Raw genomic sequence first — 26010 nt, forward strand, 5'->3', positions numbered from 1 at the left:
GACCTTTCCTTTAAAATGTCGGTTTCTGTCAATTTTTTCAAACAGTGGCTCTCCAAAAAGTGTTGCAAGGAGTTTATATAGATCACGTGGTTTCAAAAAAAAAGGGAGGCCGATTGCCAGTGGTAGCAGCAGAGGTGGTAGCAGTTGTAGCAGTGGTAGCAGTAGCGGGTAGCGGTGGTAGCAGTAGTGATGGTAGCAGCAGCAGTGGCAGTGGTGACGGTCACGTGTACATTTGACTTTGTCTAGAACCACCAGCAGGAGGTCTGAAATGCGGAGAGTAGTAAAGTAGCGCTCAGAGCATAATCAAGTAAATTTACGAGCGGAGCACTGCACATAGACCAAATGCTGCCAAACTTCCTCCCTATCGATACCTGTTTCCTTCTTCGTACTTATATTTACGTAGCTGGGTTACAACTTGCAACCAACCTTAACACACCCAATAACAACCCAACACAATTTTCGTATAGTTTTTTGCTAGCAGTAAAAGAAGACAAGAGGGGGGGTGCCAGGCTTTCCCACAACGGCAACTGCAACGATACGAAATGAGAAGCAGAGATAGCACGATGAGAACAGAAGCTGCGATCTTATCTTATCTCTGAAGTAAACTCGCCGACAGTGTGGCGGCAGTGGTAATCTCTCGCATCTCACCGATGAGGGAGGTTAAGTCGGCACTTGCACGTCATAGATCTTCTACCAGTGTGGCTAGTGCAAAAAAAAAAAAAACCGCAATTCGGGGCGCTTTCAAAAAAGGGCATCCAAAAAGAATTTTTCTTTTCTTTCTTTTTTATCCTTTCGGTGAGCTTTTTGGTTGAGTGGGCGATTTGGAGACACCCCCCCCCCCTCCAGTGGTCTTTTGTGTGTCGGGGCTAAATTGGAATGACATCTCGTGCGCGATTTCCCCACATTTTGCCGTTTACGCCTCACTTGGGGCAGGGCGGGGAGAGAGTCGATGTGTCGAGAGCCAGTAGCCCATTTTTTCGAGGTGTGATTTAGTGGTGAAGACGAAGGAGGCATTTTTGACTGGCCAATACAGCTTCCCCTCTCAACAGAGTTTCTACAAGAAAGGGAACTGGACAGGTCAGCCACGGTATATAAAGAGGAGGCAATTCTCGTTGAAGAAGGTGGGATCTTTGCGCTGCACGCGTTTGTCCAGTTGGAACTGTTCTGTTTTTCTTTTTTTTTTTTGTTGTTGTTGTTATTGTTGTTGTTGTTGCAAAATGGCAGCCAATTGTTCTTCTGCTGCCGATTGTTTTTATCTCGAATACAACAGCTGGTTCAACTTTGAAGGGGAATGTGCAGACGAGTTGAAGTCGGCAAGTGCATTCGACTATTGGGGAGCCGAGGGTCATGCAATTGAAGGCCGTGGGATTGAAGCTCGCGGGTATATGCTACTGGATGGCAATCATGCGTTGACGAGGGGAGGCTGCAAAGTTTCCGGCAGCAGCACATATTGCACGCCGCTGTCGTTGCTGGCGGTGCGAGCCATAGAGTGTGAGATCGACGCCGTACCGCTCTTTTTCAAGCCTAACATCTGGTCTTACACACGCCAGGGAGCAATTCTAGAGCAGCAGCGTCAGGGCGGTTACAGTGGTACCCTGCTGGGCTCTAGTTGTGCAAATGCGACTCCCAGACGATGTGCAAGGCAGGAGACCGCCATTGCAGAGAGGCACCACAACAGGCACTCTAACGGCGTTGCTGGCGGGCATCTTGGCAGGCGGCGTTTTCCCGATCACATGACGTTTTGGACCTACAAGGGCGCCGAGTTCCCCGTGCCTTACAGCTCGCGCTTTTTCGTGATCAAGTCCTACAGCGTGATGGACGTGCACGCGTCATTTGAGCACGGCATCTGGACCTCGACCGAGATGGGCAACCGGCGACTCGACCGCGCCTTTCGCGAGCTGCGCGGAGGCGCATTTGGCGGCGCCGGCAAGGTGTTTTTGTTCTTCCTGGTGAATGCCCTGGGCCGCTTCTGCGGCGTGTGCGAGATGGTTGGTGCGGTGGATTTCACGCGCAGCAGCGGCGTGTGGAGCGAGCAGGGCAAGTGGCGCGGCGTTTTCGCCGTCGAGTGGATGATGGTGGCAGACGTGCCCAACCGGTGCTTGCAGCACTTGAAAGTGGCCGGCAACGAGGACCGCCCGGTGACGTGTTCGCGGGACACGCAGGAGATTCCGTTTGAGACGGGCGTGGCAATGTTGAAGATTGTGAGCTCGCGTCAGGGGCAAGACTTGTAGCAGGTAAGGATGTGTAGCAGATAAGGATGTGTCAAAAGTCATGATGTGTAGAAGTCCCACACCCTCCCCATTACACTCCAGCGCAACCGCAGCTTAAAACCCCAAACCCCCCCCAGTCAACACTAACCACCGATGAAAGCAGCACGGCTCTCTCGCGGCGCGTACCTCTCGCGGGTGATCCGGGTGGACCAGGCGGGCGAGTTGGGCGCGGACTACATCTACCGCGGGCAGATCTCAATTCTTTCAAACACACACCCCCACTTGAGGCCCGTGTTGAAGCACATGTGGGAGCAGGAGCAGCAGCACCGAAAAACATTTGACCGGCTCCAAGTTGCCCGGCGGGTGCGGCCGAGCCTCTTGACCCCCGTGTGGAAGGTCGGGGCCATGGCGTTGGGCGCGGGCACGGCGTGGATGGGCCCCGAGGCGGCGATGGCGTGCACGGAGGCGGTGGAGACGGTCATCGGCGGGCACTACAATGGGCAATTAAGGGAGATGAAACAGATAGCCCCAGAGGTGTCCTTGATGAGGACAATCTCCCAATTTAGAGACGACGAGTTGGAGCACCTCGGGACGGCTGTTGAGCACGGCGCGCGGCGCGCGCGACCATACTTTCTTCTCACAGAGGCGATCAAAACGGTCTGCCGGTGCGCCATCCACACCGCAGAAAGGATATAACCACAACACCACACTCATGGCCCGTGACCGATTTCCATTACTCAGTCCACAAGAAATAGCAACCTGTTTGCAGGAGTGCGACTTTGCCATCAGCGAGGCGCAGGTGAGCCGTCCCACACGGGCGGCCATCGAGCCGGTCATCGCCGAGTGCGTCCACTTGTTCATGGGGATTGACGAGCGCAGCCTCGACGTGGAAAAGACCTTGCTCCTCTACAAGCTTGCGGAGAGGTTCTTCAAAAACATAGGAGTCAGTGACCTTCTCGTCGGGGATATCACCCGGCCGCAGCCACGCCGCACGCAGCGGTTGCTCAGCGCGTTGGTCAACTATATCCGGTTCCGGGAGCAGCTCTCGCAGGAGTTTGAAAACAAGGCCCACGAGGCGGAGGCCGTCGTGGAGGCAGTAGAAGCAGGAGATGCCCGTGCTAGAGAGCTCATGGAACAGATCCAGTCTTTCCCCCAAACCAGTTTTGACCATGTACGTGTTTACAACCGGCGGCTCGAGGGCCGGCTCCGCGCGATGAAGCAGGAGCAGCTCGGACTCACCCGCGAGCACGAGGCGTACCGGGGGAGGAAGCGGGAGCTCGCCGCGAAGGCGGAGGACGTGGAGTTTCTCCTCGGGGAGGTCCAGGAGCAGGTGGAGGAGGTAAAAGCGGTGTTGTCGTTGGACGTCTCGGTGGTGGAGAGGGTGGTGGACGACTTGCGCGGGGAGGCGACAGCACAGGCCCAAGCTGCTGCAACATTGGAGTTGCGGTTTTCACGGTTGGGGCGGACCGTCGACGCGGTGCAGGTTACTAAGGTTAAAGTGAGGGAGCTTGTCAAGCTAGCCGAGGAGGTAGCGAGGGCAAAAGAACTTCAAGAGCAAAGCCACCAGGCGCTTGTCCGGGCTGAGGACGAGCTCGGCCGGGTGAGGCGGGAGGAGACAGACGTTGCAGAGATGTACAGTGTGGCCAGGAAGCAGTTGGACCGCACACGGAGGAAGGCGGAGGACACGCAGGCGCAGTTGGAGCAGCAGGTGAAACAATTAGCCGAGGGGTTAAAGTCAGCTCAGGCGGAGCTTGACTCTAGTATCGCCAGGCAGGCTGACATGCGGGAGCAGAGCGAGGCCACGGTGGAGCGCATCGCGGGGAGAGTCAGGGAGACAAACACGATAGAGGAGGAGTTTGTTAGGGAGGCGCGCGCGGTGGAGGCTAGGATGGGGGAGCTAGGCTTGGTGCTAAGACGGTACATGGACGCTATATGAAGGGGCGGGGCCGCGCGGCGCCGGCCAGGAGCGGGCGGGGTGTCGGGGGTGTTGCCAGGACGTAGCTCGTGGAGAGTGTATACTTGTTTGTTTCAGTTGGAACAGTTTCAGTATCATCAGTAGTTTCATCAGTTTCACTAGATTTGGCTTCAAAAGTTTCACAAGTGTTTGTTGGAACAACTTCTCTAGTCTTTGTTTCATCTGTCTCTTCATTCTTAGTTTCATCTGTTTCATAAGTTGTAACAGTTTCACAAGTCTCTGTTTCATCTGTCTCTTCAGTCTCTGTTTCATCTGTTTCACCACTCTTTGTTTCATAAGTTTGATAAGTTTCAGTAGTTTCATCAGTTTTTGCTTCAAAAGTTTCAGAAGTTTTTGTTTCATAAGTTGAAACAGTTTCATAAGATTTGGTACCAAAACCTTCATAAGTCTTTGTTGGAACAACTTCTCCCACTTTGGTTTCACTAGATTCTGTTTCAGCAGTTTCAGTAGTTTCTGTTTCAGAAGTTTCAGAAGTTTGATAAGTTTCACAAGTCTTTGTTTCACTCTTTGTTTCAGTTTCAGTAGTTTCTGTTTCATCAGTTTGATGAGTTTCATAAGTTTCACTCTTTGTTTCAGTTTCATAACTTTTTGCTTCAAAAGCTTCATAACTTTCTGTTTCAGTCTTTGTTTCAGTTTCAGAAGTTGTAACAGTTTCATTAGATTTTGCTTCAAAAGCTTCATAACTTTCTGTTTCAGCTTCTGTTTCACTTGGAGAAGCTGAAGCTTCTCCACTCTCTGTCTCACTCTCAGTTTCAGTCTTGGTTTCATCTGTTTCAGCTTCAGTAGTCTCTTCAGTCTTTGCTTCACCAGCTTCAGTAGACTCCTCACTAGCTTCGGCAAACTCTGTCTCCTCGGTCTTGGTTTCACTAGCTTCGGTTTCAGTTTCACTACCTTCAGTTGGAGAAGCTTCAGCTTCTCCACTCCCTGTTTCAGTTTCCTTAGCTTCAGTTTCCTTAGCTTCAGTTTCCTTAGCTTCAGTTTCCTTAGCTTCAGTTTCCTTAGCTTCACCACTCTCAGCTTCAGTCTTGGTTTCAGTTTCAACAGCTCCACCACTCTCCGTTTCACTCTCTTTTTCCATAGCTTCAGCTTCCACAGTTGTCTCCACACCCTCAGTTTCAGAAGCTTCAGTTTCAGTTTCAGTTTCAATAGTCTCAGTTCCAGAAGGTTCAGTTTCACTACCTTCAACACTCTCTGTGTCTACAACTTCTGTCTCCACAGCTTCTGTTTCAGTCTCTGTCTCTGTCTCACTCTCTGTCTCTTCAGCTTCAGCTTCACTCTCTGTTCCACTCTCTGTCTCCACACTCTCAGTTTCGGGTTGAGAAGCTTCAGTTTCACTAGCTTCAGTAGACTCTTCACTCTCTGTCGCTGTCTCCTTAGCTTCTTCACTCTCTGTCGCTGTCTCCACAGCTGTTGTCACAGCTGTGTCGACCCTGTCGACAGGGTCGACGGGCTCCACCCACGGCTCCACTTCCACACACCCTCCCCCCGGTGTCTCCACATGCACCACGTAGCCCTCCTCCGCGGGGCAGAGAAAGAACTGCCCCTCGGGCTCGTCCCGCCGCTGGAGCTGCTGCAAGCTGAGCGTGTTGTCGAGCAACGCCCACCCGGGGGAGGCGCTTGCCTCATCCCCTAACAACATGATGCCGCCGGGGCCGACCGCGACGTACAGGTTGTTGGTGGTGAGGTAGGTGGAGGTTATGGTGAAGCGGCCGGGGACGCCGGTGCCCGCGGTGACGTGGGTGGCGTTCAGGGAAAATTGGATGAGGGTGGAGTTGAGCTGGGCGTGGATGAGGAAGGCCGAAGTCTCGTCAGAGACTGAGGTTTCAACAGCTTGAGGTTCATCAGTCTCGGAAACCGAAGTCTCGCCAGAGACTGAGGTTTCACTAACTTGAGGTTCAGCTTCATCAGTAGACTTAGCTTCATCAGTCTCGCCAGAGACTGAGGTTTCAACAGCTTGAGGTTCATCAGTCTCGGAAACCGAAGTCTCGCCAGAGACTGAGGTTTCACTAACTTGAGGTTCAGCTTCATCAGTAGACTTAGCTTCATCAGTCTCGCCAGAGACTGAGGTTTCACTAGCTTGAGTTTCAGCAGCTTGAGTTTGAGTGGCTTGAGTTTCACCAACTTGAGTTTCACCAACTTGAGTTTCACCAACTTGAGTTTCACCAACTTGAGTTTCACCTTCTTCAGTTTCGCCAGAGACTGAGGTTTCAACAACTAGGGTAGCTTGAGTTTCAACAACTAGGGTAGCTTGAGTTTCAACAGTAGCTTGAGTTTCATCAATAGAAGAAGCCTCAGTAGACTCGGGTTCATCAGTAGGAGAAGTTTGAGAAGACTCAGTTTCTTCAGTCTCAGGTGCAGTGGCTTCACTAGCTTGAGTCTCGGCTTCATTAGTTTCAACAGTGGCTCCGGTTTCAACAGCTTGAGTTACCTCAGTCTCGCCAGAGACTGAGGTTTCGGTGGTCTCAGGAGACTCAGCTTCACTGGCTTGGGTTACCTCAGTCTCGCCAGAGACTGAGGTTTCGGTGGTTTCACTAGCTTCAGCTTCACTGGCTTGGGTTACCTCAGTCTCGTCAGAGACTGAGGTTTCGGTGGTTTCACTAACTTGAGTTTCAAGAGTAGTTTCAGAAGCTCCAGCTTGAGTCTCAGTTTCATCACTTTCACTAGCTTGAGGTTCACCAGCTTGGGTTTCAGTTGACTCAGTAGCTTGAGTTTCACCAGCTTGGGTTTCAGTAGTTTCAGTTTCACCAACTTGGGTTTCACCAGCTTGGGTTTGAGAAGTCTCGCTAGCTTCACTGGCTTCAGTTCCAGTTTCAGCAGCTTGAGATTCAGGTTCACTAGCTTGCGTTTCAGTAGCTTCAGTTTCATCAGTTACACTAGCTTCGGTGGAATCAGTTTCAGTAGCTTGCGTTTCAGTAGCTTCAGTTTCATCAGTTACACTAGCTTCGGCGGAATCAGTTTCAGTAGTTTGAGTTTCAGTTTCGTCATCAGTAGACTCATCGGTGGGTCCAGCTTGAGTTTCAGTAGCTTCAGTAGACTCAGTAGTTTGAGTAGCCTGAGTTTCAACAGCTTGAGTTTCAGCTTCACTAGATTCAGTTTCACTAGTTTCGTAAGCTCCGGTTTCAGTTTCAGTTTCAACAGCTCCAGCTTCATCAGTTTCACTAGCTTGAGCTTCATCAATGGAAGAAGTTTCATCAGCTTGAGTTTCAGCAGCTAGGGGTTCAGTTTCATCAGCTTGAGTTTCAGTAGCTTGGGTCTCAGTTTCTTCAGTTTCACTAGACTCTGTCTCAGTGGCCTGAGTTTCAGTGGCCTGAGTTTCAGTGGACTCATCGGTAGACTCTTCAGTAACTTGAGTTTCTTCAGTAGCTCCAGCTTGAGTGGCTTGAGTTTCAACAGCTTGAGTTTCAACAGCTTGAGTTTCATCAGAGCTTGAAACCTCAGTCTCTGACGAGACTTCGGTTTCGGTAGCTTGAGTCTCAGTCGACTCTTCAGTGGATCCAGGTTCACTGACTTGGGTTTCACTGGCTTCAGCTTCATCAGTTTCAGTAGACCCGGTAGTCTCAGTGGGTTCATCAGTTTGAGAAGACTCAGTTTCTCCAGTCTCGGTAGCTTGAGTTTCAATTTCAGTAGCCTCAGCTTCACTAACTTGAGTTTCAGTAGCTTCACTAGCTTCAGTAGCTTCACTAGCTTCAGTAGATTCGATGGATTCAGGGTCTCTAACTTGAGTTTCAACAGCAGCTCCAGTCTCACTAGCTTCACGAACTTGAGTTTCAAGAGTAGCTTGGGATTCAGTTTCCACAGCCTGAGTTTCAGTTTCCACAGCTTGAGTTTCACTAGCCTCACCAGCTTGAGTTTCGGTTTCTTCAAGTCCAACAGCTCCGGCTTCAGTGGTCTCGGCTTGGGCTTCAGTAGCTTGGGTTTCATCAATAGCTCCAGCCTCACTAGCTTGAGTGGCTCCTGTTTCAGTAGCTCCAGCTTCGTCAGTTGGAGGAGTCTCGGTAGATTCAGGTTCAGTGGGTTCAGCTTCGTCAGTAGTTTGAGTTTGACTAACTCGAGTTTCCACAGCAGCTCCAGCTAGAGTTTCAGTTTCATCAATAGAAGTCTCACTAGACTCAGTTTGAGAAGTCTCAGTGGATCCAGGTTCTATAGTTTGAGTTTCATCAGTAGCTTCAGCTTCACCGGCTTGAGTTTCAGCCTCACTAGTTTCAGGTTCTTCAGTCTCACTTTCTTCAGTCTCACTAGCTTGACTGGCTTGAGTTTCAGCTTCATCAGTTTCTGACGAAACCGATGTTTCAGTAGTTTGAGTTTCACTAACTCGAGTTTCATCTATAGGAGAAGTCTCGGCAGGCTCACTTTCAGCGAGTTCAGTAGCTCCAATTTCAGTGGGTTCGGTCGCACTAGACCCAGCCTGAGAAGTCTCGGCAGCTTCAGTTTCAGTTTCAGCTTCTTCAGTTTCAACAGCTTGAGCTTGAGAAGTTTCAGTGGGTTCAGTTTCGGTAGTTTCATCAGTAGACTCAGTAGCTCCAGCTTGAGTTTCAACAGCAGCTCCAGCTCCACTAGCTTCAGTCTCAATAGATTCAGTCTCTATAGACTCAGCTTCATCAGTTTGAGAAGTCTCGGTGGATTGAGGTTCACTATGTTCACTAGCTTGAGTTTCGGTCTCAGTAGTTTCACTAACTTCAGTAGTTTCGCTAACTTCAGTAGTTTCGCTAACTTCAGTAGTTTCAGTTTGAGAAGTCTCCATAGACTCAGCTTCGGCAGCTGGACCTTGAGTTTCAATTGACTCAGTTTCAATTGACTCAGTTTCAGTAGACTCGGCTTGAGTCTCAGTTTCATCAGTTTCAGCAGCTTGAGTTTCAGTTGACTCAATTTGAGAAGTCTCGGTAACTTGAGTTTCTTCAGCAGACGCTTCAGTGACTTGAGTTTCTTCAGTAGCTCCAGCTCCAGCTTGAGTCTCAGTAGCTCCAGTAGACTCAGTCTCAGTAAACTCAGTAGCTTGAGTTTCAAGAGTAGCTTGTGTTTCAGTACCTTGAGTTTCAGCTTGAGCAGACTCAGTGGATTCAGACTCAGTAGATTCAGCTTCAGTCGACTCAGTTTGGGAAGTTTGAGAAGTCTCAGGTTCAGCTTCAGTAGCTTCAGCTTCAGTAACTTTAGTTTCACTGGCTTCAGTTTGAGTAGCTTCAGTTTCGTAAGGAAGTGATGTTTCAGGAGCCTCAGTTGCAGTGGACTCGGCTTCAGTTGCACTAGCCACAGCTTCATCTGTAGTTTCAGTTTCAGTAGCTTCATCGGTGGGTTCACTAGCTCCGGCTTCAGTGGATTCAGCTTCAGTAGATTCAGTTGGGGAAGTCTCGGTTGAGTCCGTGGGTCCAGTTTCAGTTTCAGTTTCAGTAGCCTTAACGTCAGTTGGTACAGCTTCAGCTTCACTAGCCTTAGCTTCATCTGTAATTTCAGTAGCTACAGCTTCACCAATAGTTTCAGTAGCTTCAGCTTGAGAAGTCTCACTAGACTCAGTCTCCCCGCTTGTTTCAGTGGGTTCAGTTTCCTCAGCACCAGCTTCAGTTTCAGTTTGTTCAGTTTCAGTTTCCTCAGCTCCAGTTTGAGAAGCCTCACTAGCTTGAGTGGCTGGAGTCTCACTAGACTCAGTTTGGGAAGTCTCACTGGACCCAGGTTGGGAAGTTTCAGTGGATTCCGGTTCACTGGCTTGAGTCTCAGTTTCAGCAGCTTCAGTCTCAGCTTCATCAGTTTGGGAAGTCTCAGTAACTCCAGCTTGAGTAGCCGGAGTTTCACTGGCTTCAGGTTCACTGGTTTGAGTTTCATCAATAAAAGAAGTCTCACTAGCTTCAGGTTCAGTGGACTCTTCAGTGGACTCTTCAGTGGGTTCCGCTTCATCAGTTTGGGAAGTCTCAGGAGGAGTCTCCCCGCTCGGTCTTGTTTCAGTAGCTCCAGTTTCAGTTTCCCTAGCACCAGCTTCAGCAGTTTCAGTTTCACTTTCACCAGTCAATACAGGTCCCACTACCCCAGTGTCTGCTGTGGCATCAGCAGTCTCTGCACTCTCCCCGTACAGCTCCACCCCAGTCACCGTGCTTTCACCACTCTCCAGTAGAGAGTTTGAGCTCCCCAGTAGCTCAACTGTCTCCTTACTCTCACTTGGCAAAGGTTCACTGGATGCAGTCTCATACTCCAGGATTGCACCCCAGCTCGTCATTGTGATGTCTCCACCATTGGTCGATTCGCCATCCCCAATCTCCGAAGCTCCTTCCAGTGAGCTAGATTGTGTCTCCAGCGCGGTTGTCAAATCGGTGAGCCCTTCTGTCATCTCTGCGCCTTGCGTCTCAGTTGCTTCCGAGGCCTTGGTTTGTGTCTCCAGCTCAGTTGTGACCGCTCCAGTCTCGCTTTCACTTTCTATCTCCGTGGCCGTGCTTTGACTCCACGAACCTTCACTCGTGTACGCTGACTCGGCTGTTGTCAGTGCATCAGTGGTGGTTCCACTCACCATACTCTGACTAGTTAAAGCTTCTCCTGTTTCTCTTGTACCGTCCGACGTTGTTTCCAAACCGAGCTCTGTAGTCTCATAGTCTTCACCAGTACGTGGCCCCGCAGTCGGGGGTGTTGTTTCAACTTGCTCGCCAGACACTGGAGAGGCCGTTGTCACTTCAGTGGTGGTTTCAGTCTCCACATCAGTTGCTTCCGCGCCTTCGCTTGTCCCGGTGGACTCCGCTTGTGAGGAGGCTTCTGTGTCTTCCGTTGTGGTGTTATCGACGGGCAGACTCTCTGAGACAGTTGGTATCGAGCTCTCGCTATACTCTGGCGAGGATGTCACAGGTGTCACAGGTGTCACCTCAGTGGTCTCAGCTCCTGTCGAGCTCTCGCTGCTAGACTCTGGCGAGGATATCACAGGTGTCACGTTTGTCACCTCTGTGGTCTCTCCCCGCGAGCTCTCCAGTACACCGGTGGGCTCTGTTGCCACTGTGTCTTCAACGCTGGTCGATTGAGGCAGAGCCAGAGCAGTTCCCTCTGGGCTTTCTGACAGCCCCGGGTCCAGCGTTGGTACCACTGTATCCTCAACGGTGGTTGATTGTATAGGCAGAGCCAGAGTCTCTGTTGGAACCACTGTGTCTTCAACGCTGGTCAGACCCTGAGTCTCTGACCCTGCGCTTGCTGGCTCCATAGTGTACTCCTCATACTCCTCCTCCGCCTCTGGCTCCTCCTCCACTGGCTCCTCCTCCTCCTCCTCCTCGCTTCTGAATATGTTATCCCGGATCAACTGGATCGGGACACACCCCGGCGTGTCCTCGGCGTGGCTGAATATTTCGTAAGGGTCGCTCGCGCCGCAGGCAAAGAGCTGGTCTGTGTAGTGGAGCTCGCTCTCGCCCGAGGGCCCCCACGCGAGCGACCAGTGATGGTCCGCCGCTGCTAGGCCATCTGCCATATCAAGCATGAGCAACTGAAACGAGTCCTCCGTGTGCGCGACCATGGCGGTTTCGGCGCCGTCGACAACCAAATTGAACTGCGCGTCGAGCTTGAATTCCAACGCCCAGCTCCCGTCATCGTCGATAAGCGTTGCCGCCAGCCCCAACAGCGAGACCTCGAGATACAACTTTGCGCCGTTGACCACGGCGTAGATTTTGGCTATCTGGTCGAGCGCGAAACTCGACAGTAGGAGAAAGAACACAAACCACATTGTGGAGTAACGATTACCCACCGCGCGTTGTTCGGCAGCGGATCCCGTTTTATAACCGGGCATGCACGTTGATGCACGCGTGGAACCAGCCATGTCCGCCTCCGCCAAGAAGATGATACCGATCACCCCACCTCGCTTGGATCTCGGGCGAGATCCAAACGGGTTAAGCGAGCGGAGATAAGGTGGGTCTCTAGCCGAACACAACGTCGGTCAAACCCGGGAGTGGCCTTGACAGAGATAAAAAATATCTAATCACACGGCTGGATCAGTGGTGGAAACGGAGGACTGCGGGGCTGTCAAGGTGCCAATGTTACGGGGCATAGTAGGGTGCGATTAAGCTGGGCTTAGTCACCGCTGAGTCCAGGAGCTGGCACTTGGTTGCTTTGTCTAGCTTTGATTAACAGCCTGTCACTAACTATACTCACTATTCAACCCCTCACTTGAGCACACTGACATAGTTCCTCCTCTTGCCTCGCTTCACCCCCGTGGCCACCGGCGTGGTGGCCTTCCGTGGTGGCGGCGGCGCCTTCTCCTCCTTCACCTGCTCCTCCACCGGCTTCCTCTTGTCCAACCACCGCTTGTGCGTTTCGTCGTAGTAGAAGTGGTTCACCGACGAGCCCAACTTGGCCTGGATCGGCCTCTTCTCGCTCTTGAACAACTTCCACTCCTTCTTCTCCTCCGGGGGGACGTACTCCTTGACGGTGTCGTCGTGGACCTCGTACTGCCGCCACATGGCCAGCTGGGGCGAGTCGCTCAACCGGGACGAGTACGGCGCGCAGATGCTGTTGGCCCTGGTGGTCGCCGGGGAGGGGATGTCCCCGCCGATAAACTTGTCCAACCGGGTCCACACCTTGTCGAGCCAGCTGTTGCCGGTTTTGAAACGTTCTCTTAGTTTGGTGAGCTCCTGGTGGTGGTACTTGCCTGCCGCGAGCACGTCGATATACTTTTGAGCTGCTTGGCTGAGCCCATAATCGGCGAGCGTCATCGCGTGGTGGAGCAACAATGGTGATACCAAGGGGTTTGGCTTGCCCCTGTTGTACACCTGCGTGAGCATGCTGGTGCCGACGTGGGCGAAGCTGCCGCCAAGGGGGGCGCCGCTGAGCACGCCGCACGCGATTCCAGGCGCGCCGCCGAGTTGGCTCGAGTAGTTTCTGAGGAACTCGGTGTCGCCCGCTTGGTGGGCCACGGCGGCGAGCGGGAGCCAGTCGGGGGAGAACACGGGGTGTCCCGATGCTAGGAGTAGCACTGCCTGCGGGAGCGGGTCCGGGCTGAGGTAGTCAATGTACTGCCTGGCGACGTCTTTGAAGTTGCCCATGTAGTGGGCTAAAAGCAAGGCGAGGGCCCAGTCATGGCCGCTGGCCTGCGCAATGGCCAATTGCGCGTCGCCGAGGTCCACCGTGGAGCCCTCGCATCCCCCACTGGTGTATGGTATGGTGGCCGTTAGCTTTGTCTTCTCCAAGTGGTGCCTCAACGCGGTGACAAGGATGGAGGGAGGGTTGAGCTCCAACCAGGCGAGGAGCTCACTGGTGGGTGTCTTTGGCGTGATTGGGCCGGGGAACAGCCGATACAAGTGGTAGTCGGAGGCGATGGACGAGACGGGTTCAATCTGAACAGCTCTTCGAGCGAGGACATAGCGCCCCTCGGTGGTCCATCGAAACAGGCAGAACGAGGGTCTATCACCCAGTGTGGGCTCCCTTTGGGGGGCAAGAGGTTTGGGGCGGTACTTGATGGTTGGCGGTGGTATGGAAAGCGTGGGCTCAATAGGCTCAAGCTTGGTCAAAACGGGCTCAAGCTTGGTCACAACGGGCGCGGTTTGACTTCTCGGGGCCTTGCCAGGGTGGTACCTGGACACTGGCTGGACCGGGAGTGGTGGTGTAGCAGGCTCGAACGCACCGGCGGCCGGCGCATACTGGCTTCTGGGAGGCTGATACCTGGAGGGCTTTGCAACAATGGGCTCGTCAACCTCTGACTCAACTTGGCCCAGTGGCTGATATCTGGAGGGCCTTGGCTCATCAACCTCTGACTCAACTTGGCCCAGTGGCTGCACTGGGCGGTACCGTGATGGAGCCTCGCGGGGTAGACTCGGTGGGGGTGGGAGGTCACCTCCTACAGGAGCGTTGCTTGGTGCATACCCTGGGGATTCATCCTCGCTCGCGTGGTCTACCTCAAACTGGGTCTTGCTTCTCACCGACTTTGGGCTGAGCTCGTCCAAGGGCATGAACTGGTTCAACTTCTCCGGCAACAGCTCGTACGAGTGCGCGGGCCTGTACTTGAGTGCGCGGGGCAGCAACAGCGCGACCGAGCTGGGCGGGGGGCGCTCCAGGGGTCCCGGCAGCAACAGCCTGATGGAAGGAACACTTGGGTCCACCTGCGGGTGGAACTTGGGAGGTGCCGGAAAACTGCTTGGCTCGACTTGCGCCTCAAACTTCCCCGGAGGATTGCTTGGTTCAACCTGCGGCTCAAGCTTGCTTGGCCTGGGGCCTGTCTCAAAAGGGGGCACCACTGCAGCCCTTGCGCCGTTGGTCTCAGGCTGCACTGGGGTTGACACTGGCGCGCCGTTGGTCTCTGGCACCAGTGCAGCCTTTGGGGGCGGCGCCTTGTCTGGCTGTGGGGTTGCCCTTGGCGGCGCCTTGTCTGGGAGGTAACTCCGTCTTCTGTCCAGCACCGGGCTCGTTGGCTGGTACTTGGCCGACTTGGTGGACGTCTGGGGGAGCTGCGGCTGGTAAGGGTTGGGTCTGGGCTCAGATGAACTAGGTCTCCGATGGGGTGACTTCGCGGGGCCCCCGGCATTAGCCAAGAGCGGTTGAACATCTCGAGCCTTGCTGGCTCTGGCCACTGGCCTCTGGGGGAGCTTCACCGGGGCGGCGCGGCGCGGGGGGCGCCGCTTCTCGAGACTCTCGGGGAAGTCAAAGAGGTTCAGCTTGGGCTCCGGCTCCGGCTCCAAGAACTCGTCGTCGAGCAACCCGTCAAGCTCAAAGGTGGTGGACTCGGACATTGATGAAGAGAAGAGGAAGTGGAGTGGACAGCGAGGTGTGGACAAAATGAACTTACACGGTAGCGTAATCCTACAGCAAACACCGACCAACTTGTGCAGCGCGAGAAACATTGGACACAGCCTATACAATCGACCTATACAATCAACTTGTACTGCTACTGCAACCTACCACGAAACACCGAACACCAACCACCTACCAACCACCTACCAACCACCTACCAACCACCTATCAACTTGTGCAGCCCGCACCGCAGCACACCTGCCGGCGTGCTGCTACGCTGCTAAGTTTCTACACTCTTCGCCCGCTTCTTGTCCCCCCCCGCCTCCCTCCTCTTCCGCTTCCTCGGCCGCACCTCCCCCTGCGGGTACACCGCCGCCAGCAACTGCGCCAACTTAACCGTCCTGATCGACACAAAGTGCTCCCCCGGCTTATACTCCGGCCAGCCCTTGCACACGGAAAAGAAGTCGGCACACCCTGAAGAAATGTCAAGCACCTTCTCCGACAACACGAGGCCGATATAGTAGAGACTGACACAGTACTCTCCAGCCTCCAAGGAATCTCCTGTGGTGGTCCCACACTCTTGCAACGCCTCCGCCGTTGCAACTCTCTGCTCAAACGATCTTGGAAACGGCCGCGCGAGCTGCACCCCCGGCACCACCTCGAGCTTCCCCACGAGAAACCTGATCTTCGACTCGCACCAGCCGTGGAAGTGGAGCTCCTCCCCTTTGGAAGCCACTGCAATACAAAGGTAGAACCGGAACCGGTGGAAGAAGTCGTGCCGGGCGAGCAACTCTGGCAAACCAAGGGACCTCCCCCGCTCCAACTCCTCAAGGATCACCGCCATGGTGGATTTGGTGATGTTATGCGTCGCGCACATCAGGGGGTACGCGGGGGTGATCACCGGCATCCTGTGAAGTCGATCCCCAGGGTAGAGCAACGGGTTCCACACTCGTAACGGCCCGGAGAGGATCGGCTTGAGGAGCACCGGCTGCGGCCAGGCCCACTGGGAAAAGATCTGGAAGAACTTGGACACGATGGTGGCGGCGACGGCGTTGGGGTAGAGCTGGCACACTCTCGCCACGAGCATGGCCCAGGCGACGCCGCCGGGGTAGCCGTAGACGTTGCCGTAGATGCCTCTTTCCATGGCCCATATTTTTATAAGTCTGAGGGCGTACTTGAAGGACTGGGGCTTGGGGACGAGCTGGAGGATCTCGTCGGTGACGCGGGTGCCGTTGAGAGCGCGCATGTCCAGGGCGTCGGCGGTCTTGAGGACCTCGTCGGACAACACGAGGGAGGAGGTGATCTTGGGGACGCTGAGCCGGGCGAAGAGGAGGTCGATGGAGACGTTTTTCTTCATCTTGATGACGGGGACAAAGGCGTCCACCACGGGGACTATCTCGGAAAACAGGTTGTCCTTTAGAATTTTTGGGAACTCGGTGAAGAAGTGGTCCCTGGTGATGTTCTTTGGGAACACGAGCAAGGCGTCGATGTCGGAGTCGGGGGAGTAGACGCCGAGGCGGTAGGAGCCGAAGGTGAACAACTTGGAGCCGTGGGGGGAGAACCGGTTGGCCAAAGCTTGGAGCTCGGTGAGAACGGCGGCTCGTTTCTTTGTGGCTGTTTCAGTCTCAAACGAGGATCGCAGTTTGAGTTCTTTGATGAGGAGGTCATTGGCTTGGACGTCCTCGGGGGTAGGGGGGTCCAACAGTATGGGCGGGGTCACGCCGAGGGAAGCCATTGGTGTGTGGTTGGTAAGACTTTGCGCTGTTTTTCTGCGAACTTTTGAAGATTTGAAACTCGCTGAAAACACTTCAAATGCCTTTCTATTGTATAGTTTGAGGCTCCGCGAGTAAGCCAATAGTCTTAGAATTCAGTAAGCTTGAGAATTGAATGAGTTAGCGCAGTTTTGAAGTTGAGGGTTCAGACCACTGCCAGGGGTATAGAGCTGGCTCTCAGCAGTAGCCTCATAGTCTCAAAAGTAGCTCAAGTTGGGAATTGAAGGAGATAGAGAGGTTCAAAGTTAAGACTTAACATACTTAACACTAACACTTTAGTTAACACTAAGACTTCACTCCGTTTTTCTGCGAAAACTTAGTGAACTTTTGAAAACCGCTGAAAACACTTCAAATCCATCTTGAATGTACTCTCCAGACCCCCACGAGTCGTCCCATAGCCTTGAAATTGAGATATCTTGAAAACTGAAGGAGCTGGAGATGTCATAGTTGCGGTGTATGGACCGTTTCACCCCCGGGGTTTGACTTCCAAAATGCCAACCTTGATGAAACTGAAAAGTGCTCCATTCGGGGTCCCGCCTACACCAAAATGCTTGTAAAGAGGTGGCAAGCAACATTAGTGAGACACCTAACAGCGGTTCGCGAGATTGAAGGAGTTAGCGCAGCCTCGAAGCTGAGTGTTCAACTGCATCTCTAGTGTGTAGAGCTGGCTCTTGGCAGTAGCCCTGTGGTCTCAAAAGTAGATAAGCTTGAAAATTGAACTAGTTAGGGAGGTCCCAAGTTAGCACTAAGACTTCACTCCATTTTTCTGCCAATTTTTGAAGATTTGAAAATCGCTGAAAACGGTGAAACTACATCTCTAATGGATAGTTTGAGGCTCCACGAGTCGCCCTGTAGCCTCAGAATTGAAAAAGGGTGGAGACTGAGTGAGTTGGAGAAGCCTCAATTAAGTGTCGCGTGACCTTAAGACCAACTACTGTGACAATACTTAAGATTCCAAACTTTCTCAAAACGATTCAGATAAAATCCTAGCGTATAGAGGAGACCTAGATGAGTCTCCCAGTGGTGTCAGATTTCAAAACGGTTGAGAACTGAGGGAGTTCGTTCAGTGTTCAAGTTGGTGATTCAAGTACACTACCAATGTACTCTCCAGACTCTCAGGAGTAACGTAGTGGTCGCAGTTTTCAAAAAGAAGCAGATCTGAGGGAAGTAGCGCAGTTTCCAAGATGGTGATTCAATTCCACTCTTGTTGTATAAAGCCGACTCCCAGCAGTAACCCTATACCCTCAGAATTGAAAAAGAGTGAGATTTGAGTGAGTTAGGGAGGTCCCAAGTTGGCAATGTTGGCGGGGTATGAACTGTTTCACCCTAGACTACTGACTTTCAAAATGGTGACTTTCATGAAACTGAAAACAGCTCCATTTTCACTCCCGCTTATACCAATCGACTCGTAGAGACTCCCCGAGCAACATTAGTATGGGGCACAACTTCTGAACTTGAGCCTGTGAAAAGTTGGAGGGTGTCCAAATTTCTGACCATGTCTAGAGCAACCGACCTCGCTGATAACAACTCAACCACGGTCCTATCTTATAGAGCAGGCCTCCCTGAGTCTTCCCGTGGCCTCAGAATTGACGTAGCTTAAAAATTGAACGAGTTAGAGAGGCTTCATGAAAACCGCTCAAAACGGATCAAATACATCTTGAATGTACTCTCCAGGCCTCCACGAGTCGTCCCATGGTCTCAGAAGTAACGTAGCTTGAAAACTGAGAGAGTTACAGAGGTCCCAAGTTGGCCAATGTTGGCGGGTCAGTGACTGTTTCACCCTAGACTACTGACTTGCAAAATCACAACTTTCATGAAACTGAAATCAGCTCCATTTCGGCTTTTGCCTATACCAATCGACTCGTAGAAACGCGGCGAGCAACATTAGTATGGGCCCCAACTTGTGAAATCCAACCTGTCAGAAGTTGGAGGTAGCCCAAGTTTGTGACCATGTCTGGTGACTTCAAACTTGCTCTCAACAGCTCAACCACAGTCCTATCTTATAGAGCAGCCTCTCCGCAGTCCTCCCGCGGTCTCAAAAGTAAGTTATCTTGAAAATTGAGCAAGCTAGGGAGGGTCAAAGTTGGGGCTCATTTTTTTCCCGTTGCGGAAAAAAACAGCAATCTTAACTCACTCTTCTCCTCACCATGTCCGACAACCGCAGCATACTCGTGAACCTCGTGTCCCAGCTCAAGGTGGGCATGGACTTGTCCAAGGTGACGCTCCCCACGTTCATCCTCGAGCCGAAGAGCATGTTGGAGCGCATCGCCAACCCGTTCCAGCTCCACCAATTACTTGAAGAGGCCGCCCGCGAGCCCACGGCGGAGGCCCGGTTCCTCGCCTTGGTCAAGTGGTACCTCGCGTCGTGGCACATCGCCCCCAAGGGGGTCAAGAAACCGCTCAACCCGGTGTTGGGCGAGTACTTCCGCTGCCGCTGGGGGGGGGCCTCCTACCTCGCGGAGCAGATCCTGCACCACCCGCCAAAACTGGCATACACTTACATCGATGAAGAGAATGACATTAGGGTCAGCGGGGTGGTGTGTCCCCAGAGTAGGTTCTTGGGCAACTCGTCGGCCGCTATTATGAAGGGGGAGTCGCGGATAGAGATCCGGGGGGAGGTGTACACCGCGACGCAGCCGAATGTTTATGCGCGGGGGATCCTCTTTGGGAAGATGCGGGTGGAATTGGGCGACGGGGTAAGTTTGGCAGGGAACGGGTATGAGTTGGTTTTGGAGTTCAAGACGAAGGGGTTTATTAGTGGGGAGTATGATGTTGTGGTGGGGGTTGTTAAGTTTGGGGGAAAAGAGATTTATAAAGTTTCTGGGAAGTGGCTGGACAGGGTGCTGGTGACGAGGTTGGCCACGGGGGAGACGTCTGAGTTGTTCAGGGTGGCGGGGGTGACCCCGGAGGAAGGTAGGGTTCCCGAAGATCAGGGGGCGATGGAGTCACGGAGGCTCTGGGGGAGCACGATTGAGGCGTTGGTGAGGGACGACCAGGAGGCCGCGACGAGGGAGAAGTCGAGGGTGGAGGAGCGGCAGAGGGAGGTGGCAAAAAGGAGGAGTGAGAGGGGCGAGGTGTTTGTGCCACACTTCTTTGACCTCGAGGGGGTGGCTCGAGGTGGAGTTAGTTACGATTAGATAGTTTAGAATTGAGTTGACTTTGACCCGCCGTAACTTCTCCAATATCGATGTTCATCACTTTTTGCTATCATGGGCTTCTTGTTCAGCTTTCTAGCTGTCGATTGGTAATAAGAACGTAAAAAACGGTTGAATATTGACAGAGTTAGAGAGCCTCAAAGGTGGACACTAAGAAAAGCACCCCCCGACTTGACAAAAATTTTTTTTCAAGTACCCCCCATCACTTGGAGCTTCGATAACTCCACCAATATTGATCCTCTTCAGTAGCTGCTTATACGAAATTAAAGAGCAAATCAAGGGCTTTCCAACGGTATTTGAATCGTCTAAAGAGGTTGAAGATTGGGAGAGTTACCCCGGCATAAAAGATTGGGGTTGGGCTAACATAGTCAATATCGCTGACCACCGCCAACTCTTATCACTGTCTTTTTATTCAGCTTTCTAGCTTTACGTCGGTACCGAGAACTTGAGCAGAGCTTGAATATTGAGCGAGTTACAGAAGCTCAAAGTTGAACATTAAGAAAAGCACCCCTCCGACTTAACAAATTGTTTTTTGAAGTAGCCCACTTGAGATCTCAATAGCTCACCCAGTAAGAGACCTTTTCAAACGCTGTTTTTACCATTCTGTAGAGCAAACAAAGGGCTTTCTACTAGTATTTTGATCTTGTAAAGAGCTTTAAAACTGAAAAAGTTACATTGACATCAATCTTGCACCTTCAGCAACAGAGTCAATATCGCTTCTCACCACCAACCGGCATTACCATCCTCTTATTCAGCTCTCTAGCTATTGATTGGTACCGAGAACGTAAAAACAGGTTAAAAACTGAGCGAGGTAGGGAAGCTCAAAAAACTACTAAGAAAAAAGACAGTAGAAAGACTTAATAAAATTTTTTTAAAGTAGTTCCACTTGGAGCTTCAATAACTCCACCAATACTAAACCTCTTCAAAAGCTGCTTATACGAAATTAAAGAGCAAACCAAGGGCTGTTCAACGGTATTTTGATCGTAGAAAGAGCGTAAAAACTGAGGGAGTGAACCCACGTTAACAGTTTGCACACGCAGTAACAGAGTCAATATTGCTCTTCATCTCTTTTGGCTATTACCATCTTCTTATTCAGCTCCCTAGCTGTCGATTGGTATAGAGATCGTAAAAATAGGTTGAAAACTGAGCGAGTTAGGGAACCTCAAAGTTGGGCACTAAGAAAAGACTTAACAAATTTTCTTCAAGTAGGTAAAGGCACCCCCACTTGCAACTTCAATAACTCAACCAATACTGAACGTTTTTAAAAGCTGTTTATACCGTTTTACAGAGCAAACAAAGGGCTTTCAAAAAATATATTGATCGTACAGAGAGGTTGAGAATTGGGAGAGCTGTATTGACATAAAGTTTGCATCCGCCGTGAAACGGTCAATATTGGTTTTCATCACTTTTAGTTATTACCATCATCTTATTCAGCTCTTCAGCTGTCGATTGGTACCGAGACCTTGAGGAGAGCGTGAAAACTGAGCGAGTTAGAGAAGCTCAAAGTTGGACTCGAGACAACAACTCTCAAAGTAGGTAAAGAGCGCACACTTTAGACCTCAATAACTCCGCCAATACTTAACCTTTTCCAAAGCTGCTTATATCAAAATACTGCTCAAATGAAGGGCTATCACCTCCAACTTACAACAATTAAAAAGGTTGAGATCTGAGAGAGTTACATACTAGCACCGCAATAACACAGAGAACCCCTCTCACAACAACTGTCATCACTGTCAGATTATTCAGCGTCTTAGCTTTAGATTGGTACAGAAACTCTTAGAATCCGTCAAAATTGGCATAGAAACTTGGCAAAATTTTCAAAGTCAGTAGAAATAACTCTAATACGAGACATTTTCAAAAGCCGGTGGTGTCAAAATAAAGACCAAACAAGGGGCTATCCAGCAGTATTTAGATCGTGTAAAGAGCTTGAGAATTGGGAAAGTTACATCGACATAAACAGTTGAGCCGAAATAACATCGCGCACCGAGCTGATTTCTAAAAGCCGCTATCACTATCCTTTTCTCCAGCGTTTGAGCTGTCGACTGGTACCGAGAGCTTGAAAAACGGTTGAATATTGAGAGAGTTAGGGAAGCTCAAAAAAACACTAAGAAAAGACTTAGCAAATTTTTTTCAAGTAGGTAAAGAGCCCCCACTTTAAGCTTCAATAGCTCCACCAATACTCAACCTCAAGGAGGTCTGCTTATACCAGCATAAAGAGCAAACAAAGGGCTGTCATTCTCAAGTTGCAGCATTTGAAAAGGTTTGAAACTGCGAAAGTTACATCGGCATAAAGACTTGGGATTGGGATAACATAGTCAATATTGCTGCTCTTCAACCGCCGCTATTCGCAGCTGCTTCCCCACTATTTTAGCTATCGATTGGTATTGAGATCTTGAACAGAGCTTGAATATTGAGAGAGTTAGGTGAGGTCAAAAAATACTAAGAAAAAAGACACTAGTGACTTGAAAAAAGTTTTTATAGTAGCACCCACTTGAAACCTCGATAACTCATCCAATAAGAGACCTTTCGCAAAGCCGCTGGTATCAAAATATAGCTCCGAAGCAGGGCTTTCAAACAATCTCTTCATCGTAAGAAGACGTTAAAATCTGAAAAAGTTGCATTGACGTAAACACTTGCTCTTGCAGTAACATTGCGACCATCGCCGGTCTCAAGCAGACGCCATCTCTATCAAAGTTCTCACTATTTCAGCTCCCGATTGGTAGCGAGAACTTGGAAAACTGTTGAAAACTGAGCGAGTTAGAGAAGGCCAAAAAAACACTTAAAAAAGACAACAAATTTTCAAAGAAGTAGGTAAAGAGCCCACTTGGAACCTCGATAACTCCACCGGTACTTTACCCACCGGTAATCTGCTTATACCATTCTACAGCGCAAATAAAGGGCTTTCCAACCATATCTTGATCATATAAAGAGCTTCAAAACTGGGAGACTTACGCTGACATAAAGACTAGCACCGGCACTAAATTAGCACACATCGCTCTTCACCACGGACCGTTATTCTTACGATCTTACTCAGCTGCTCGGCTTTCGATTAATACCAAGAACTTGAAAAACGGTTGAATATTGAGCGAGTTACAGGAGGTCAAAAAATACTAAGAAAGACTTTACAAATTTTCAAGGTAAGCAGCCCCCACTTGGAACCTCCATAACTCACCCATTAAGAGACCGTTGTAAACGCCGCTGGTGCCAAAATAAAGGTCAAACGCAGGGCTATCACCTTCAATTTACACCATCTAGAAAGCGTAAACACTGAGCGAGTTAGGCTACGCGAAAGATTTAGACTCGCCAGGACATCGCGAGCATCGCCGTTCACCACTAACGGTTATCACAATCATCTTATTCAGCGTACTAGCTCCAGATTGGTACCCAGACCTTAAAAAAAGGCTAAAAACTGAGCGAGTTAGAGAAGCTCTAATTGGACACTAAAAAGACTTAATTTCATAAGGCAGTGACAAAAGAGCCCCCACTTGAGACTTCAATATCTCACCCAATACGAGACCTTTCGAACAGCCGCTGGTATCAAAATAAAGAGCAAGAGCTGGGCTTTCGAATAGTACCTTGATCGTTTAAAGAGCTTGAGAATTGAGGGAGCTGCATTGTCATAAAAACTTGCACACGCAATAACACAGTCAATATCGCTGATCACTAGCAACAGCTATCACTATCATTTTATTCAGCTGTTCGGCTGTCGATTAAAACCAAGAACTTGAGCAGAGCTTGAATATTGAGTGAGTTAGGGAAACTCAAAGTTGGACACTAAAAAAGACAACAATTTCATAAGGCAGTGGCAAAAGTACCCCCGACTTGAAACTTCAATAGCTCCGCCAATACGAGACCTTAGTAGCAGCTGCTGGTGTCATAACAAAGCTCAGAAGCAGGGCTTTTCGATAGTAGCTCGCACTTTTTCAGAACTTGAGAACTGGAAGAGCTGCATTGACATAAAGATTTTGGATTGAGCTCACACAGTCGATATCGCTGCTCACCCCACGCCAAGCCACAGTCATACTCTCCAACTTTTCCGCTATCGACTGACACCCAGACCTTTGCAAAAGGAAGAATATTAACAGAGATGTCGCTCGAGGAGATCACCCAGCCCGGGCTCCCCATCCACCGCTGCCTCCAGCTCCTCGGCGAGCACGACAACATCGCCGTGCAGCACCGCCTCGTGCAGCGCCTCCAGGAGTACCCCGCCGCGGAGCTCGAGTTCTACATCCCGCAGCTCGTCGACCTCGTCACGCGCGGCTCGCGCGCGCTCGAGACGTTCCTCCTCGCGCACGCCGTGGCGCACCCGCACTTCAGCGTGGTCACCTTCTGGCGGTGCCAGGCGATCCTCCCCAACATCGCGCCCGCGCTCCTCCCCGCGCTCCGCGCGTTCCTCACGCGCCTCCAGCACGTCCTCTTCACCGACAACGAGGCGAAGGAGACGCGGTACACGCTCCTGGCGGTGGCGGTGGCCGCGTACACCACTTGCGTCGCCCTACCAGGGGCCACCATAGCGCCCATCCTCGCGCAGGAGTTGGGCTCGACCCTCGCCGGCGCCGACACCGGCTACACGCGGCGCGAGACCACGTTCATCATGCAGCTCCAGAACATCTCCCACCGGCTCGTGCAGTTGCCGAAGGAGGCGCGGCTGGCGGCGCTCCAGGCCGAGCTCGCGCTCCTCAACCAGCAGCTCCCCGGCGCGGGCGTGGACATCCCGCAGCTCGTCGACCACAAGATCGTGCGCCTTCCCGAGGCGGTGGTGTTGAGCCTGGCCGAGCGCGCGCCGTTTCTCTTGTTCCTCGAGTACCTCCGCGGCGACCCCGAGCTCGCGGACGAGGCCGACTTGGGCGAGCCCTTCCGCGCGCCGCCGCGCCCCGAGAGCACCGCGCAGGCCGCGCAGACGGTGGTGGCCGCGGCCATGATCGGGCAGCTCACGGACCCCGCGATCCGGGAGCGGCTCGTGGCGTCGCTCCGGGCGGAGGCCGCGGAGGAGACGTACGCGGAGCGGCGCGCGCGCATCCGCGCGCAGAGCCCGTGGGGGCGGTACCCCGGGTGGAGCTTGGCGTGCGTGATCGTCAAGACCGCGGCGGAGATAGTGGAGGAGGCGCGCGCGGCGCAGCTTGTGAGCATGATTGCGAGGGTGTACACGCGCGGGTGGGTGAAGGAGATGCGGGTGGTGCCGATCAGCGCGACGACGGCGCTCGTGGAGGTGATTGCCGCGCTGAGCATCCACGCGGTGAAGCGCGCGACGAGCCTCAAGGCGTACGTGCGCAACGTGGAGAACTTTGCGGTGTCGTTGGCGAGCTACTCGATCTTGTGCTACGTGATGCAGGTGAAGGACCGGCACAATGGGAATATTATGGTGGACGGGGAGGGGCATGTGGTGCATATTGATTTTGGGTTTGTGCTCGGGCGCGCGCCGGGGCCGTTCGAGGCGGCGCCGTTTAAGTTGACGGGGGAGTACGTGGAGATTTTGGGGGAGAAGTACGGGTTGTTTGTGGAGACGTGTAAGGTTTGTTTTAGGGATTTGCGGAGGGGGTGGGAAAGGTTGGCGCCGTTTATGGATGTGCGGAGGTTGCACTTGGAGTTGGATGAGGGGGAGGCGGAGGTGTTTGTGGAGCGGTTGATTGCGCAGAGCCGGGAGAGCTTGTCGACGAGGATATATGATAGGTATCAGTTGGTGACGCAGGGGATACTCCCGTAACCGACCCCGACTCCGATCCCGACCGGAGGGAGGGATTGGAGGAGGGAGCTCTAGTATAGCCCAATTCCGACCGGAGGGAGGGATTGGAAGTCAGTGACCAAACTCTGTCAAAACGGTCTGAATACATCACTACTGTATAGAGGGGACCTCCACGAGTCTTCCCATAGTCTCAGAATTTACTGAGCTTGAAAATTGAGGGAGTTAGTGAGGTGCGAAGTTGGCCATAGTTAAGTCACCATAGTTAGTGAAGTTTTCAAACTCGCTCAAAACGGCTCAAATAACTTCCTAGTGTATAGTCCAGACTTCCACGAGTCCAACCATAGTCTCAAAAGTAGCTCAAGTGAAGTACTGAAGAAGTTAGAGAGGGTTGAAGTTGCCCATAGTTAACACTAGTTAGTGGCCATAGTTAGTACATAGTTAACTGTGGCTCTATGATATTTTTGAAACTCGCCCAAAATGGTTCAAATAACTTCCTAAGGGGTAGTTCCAACTCCCACGAGTCTTCCCGTAGTCTTAGAAT

At 51.9% G+C, this 26010-nt stretch overlaps 7 protein-coding genes across 7 annotated transcripts; 4 read left to right on the forward strand and 3 right to left on the reverse strand. All coding sequences in view use genetic code 12, as the record gives it.

The window, feature by feature from the left end:
• Positions 1 to 1733: 1733 nt before the first annotated feature.
• On the forward strand, positions 1734 to 2231 carry LODBEIA_P56800 (uncharacterized protein; the record flags this gene model as incomplete). Its single annotated transcript, XM_066976039.1, has 1 exon — positions 1734 to 2231. The coding sequence occupies one exon, from the start codon at positions 1734 to 1736 to the stop codon at positions 2229 to 2231; it is 498 nt and encodes a 165-aa protein (XP_066832618.1).
• Positions 2232 to 2922: 691 nt separating this feature from the next.
• Positions 2923 to 4146, forward strand: LODBEIA_P56810 (uncharacterized protein; the record flags this gene model as incomplete). Its single annotated transcript, XM_066976040.1, has 1 exon — positions 2923 to 4146. The coding sequence occupies one exon, from the start codon at positions 2923 to 2925 to the stop codon at positions 4144 to 4146; it is 1224 nt and encodes a 407-aa protein (XP_066832619.1).
• On the reverse strand, positions 4139 to 11926 carry LODBEIA_P56820 (uncharacterized protein; the record flags this gene model as incomplete). The annotated part of the gene is made up of 1 exon (XM_066976041.1): positions 4139 to 11926. One exon carries the CDS (start codon positions 11924 to 11926, stop codon positions 4139 to 4141), a length of 7788 nt encoding a protein of 2595 aa, XP_066832620.1.
• Positions 11927 to 12299: 373 nt separating this feature from the next.
• On the reverse strand, positions 12300 to 14858 carry LODBEIA_P56830 (uncharacterized protein; the record flags this gene model as incomplete). The annotated part of the gene is made up of 1 exon (XM_066976042.1): positions 12300 to 14858. One exon carries the CDS (start codon positions 14856 to 14858, stop codon positions 12300 to 12302), a length of 2559 nt encoding a protein of 852 aa, XP_066832621.1.
• A 281-nt stretch (positions 14859 to 15139) lies between these two features.
• LODBEIA_P56840 (uncharacterized protein) lies at positions 15140 to 16594 on the reverse strand (the record flags this gene model as incomplete). Its single annotated transcript, XM_066976043.1, has 1 exon — positions 15140 to 16594. The coding sequence occupies one exon, from the start codon at positions 16592 to 16594 to the stop codon at positions 15140 to 15142; it is 1455 nt and encodes a 484-aa protein (XP_066832622.1).
• A 2184-nt stretch (positions 16595 to 18778) lies between these two features.
• On the forward strand, positions 18779 to 19768 carry LODBEIA_P56850 (uncharacterized protein; the record flags this gene model as incomplete). Its single annotated transcript, XM_066976044.1, has 1 exon — positions 18779 to 19768. The coding sequence occupies one exon, from the start codon at positions 18779 to 18781 to the stop codon at positions 19766 to 19768; it is 990 nt and encodes a 329-aa protein (XP_066832623.1).
• Positions 19769 to 23873: 4105 nt separating this feature from the next.
• Positions 23874 to 25490, forward strand: LODBEIA_P56860 (uncharacterized protein; the record flags this gene model as incomplete). Its single annotated transcript, XM_066976045.1, has 1 exon — positions 23874 to 25490. One exon carries the CDS (start codon positions 23874 to 23876, stop codon positions 25488 to 25490), a length of 1617 nt encoding a protein of 538 aa, XP_066832624.1.
• Between the last annotated feature and the right edge of the window lie 520 nt (positions 25491 to 26010).

Source organism: Lodderomyces beijingensis (genome assembly GCF_963989305.1).
Source record: "Lodderomyces beijingensis strain CBS 14171 genome assembly, chromosome: 7".
Classification (NCBI taxonomy): domain Eukaryota; kingdom Fungi; phylum Ascomycota; class Pichiomycetes; order Serinales; family Debaryomycetaceae; genus Lodderomyces; species Lodderomyces beijingensis.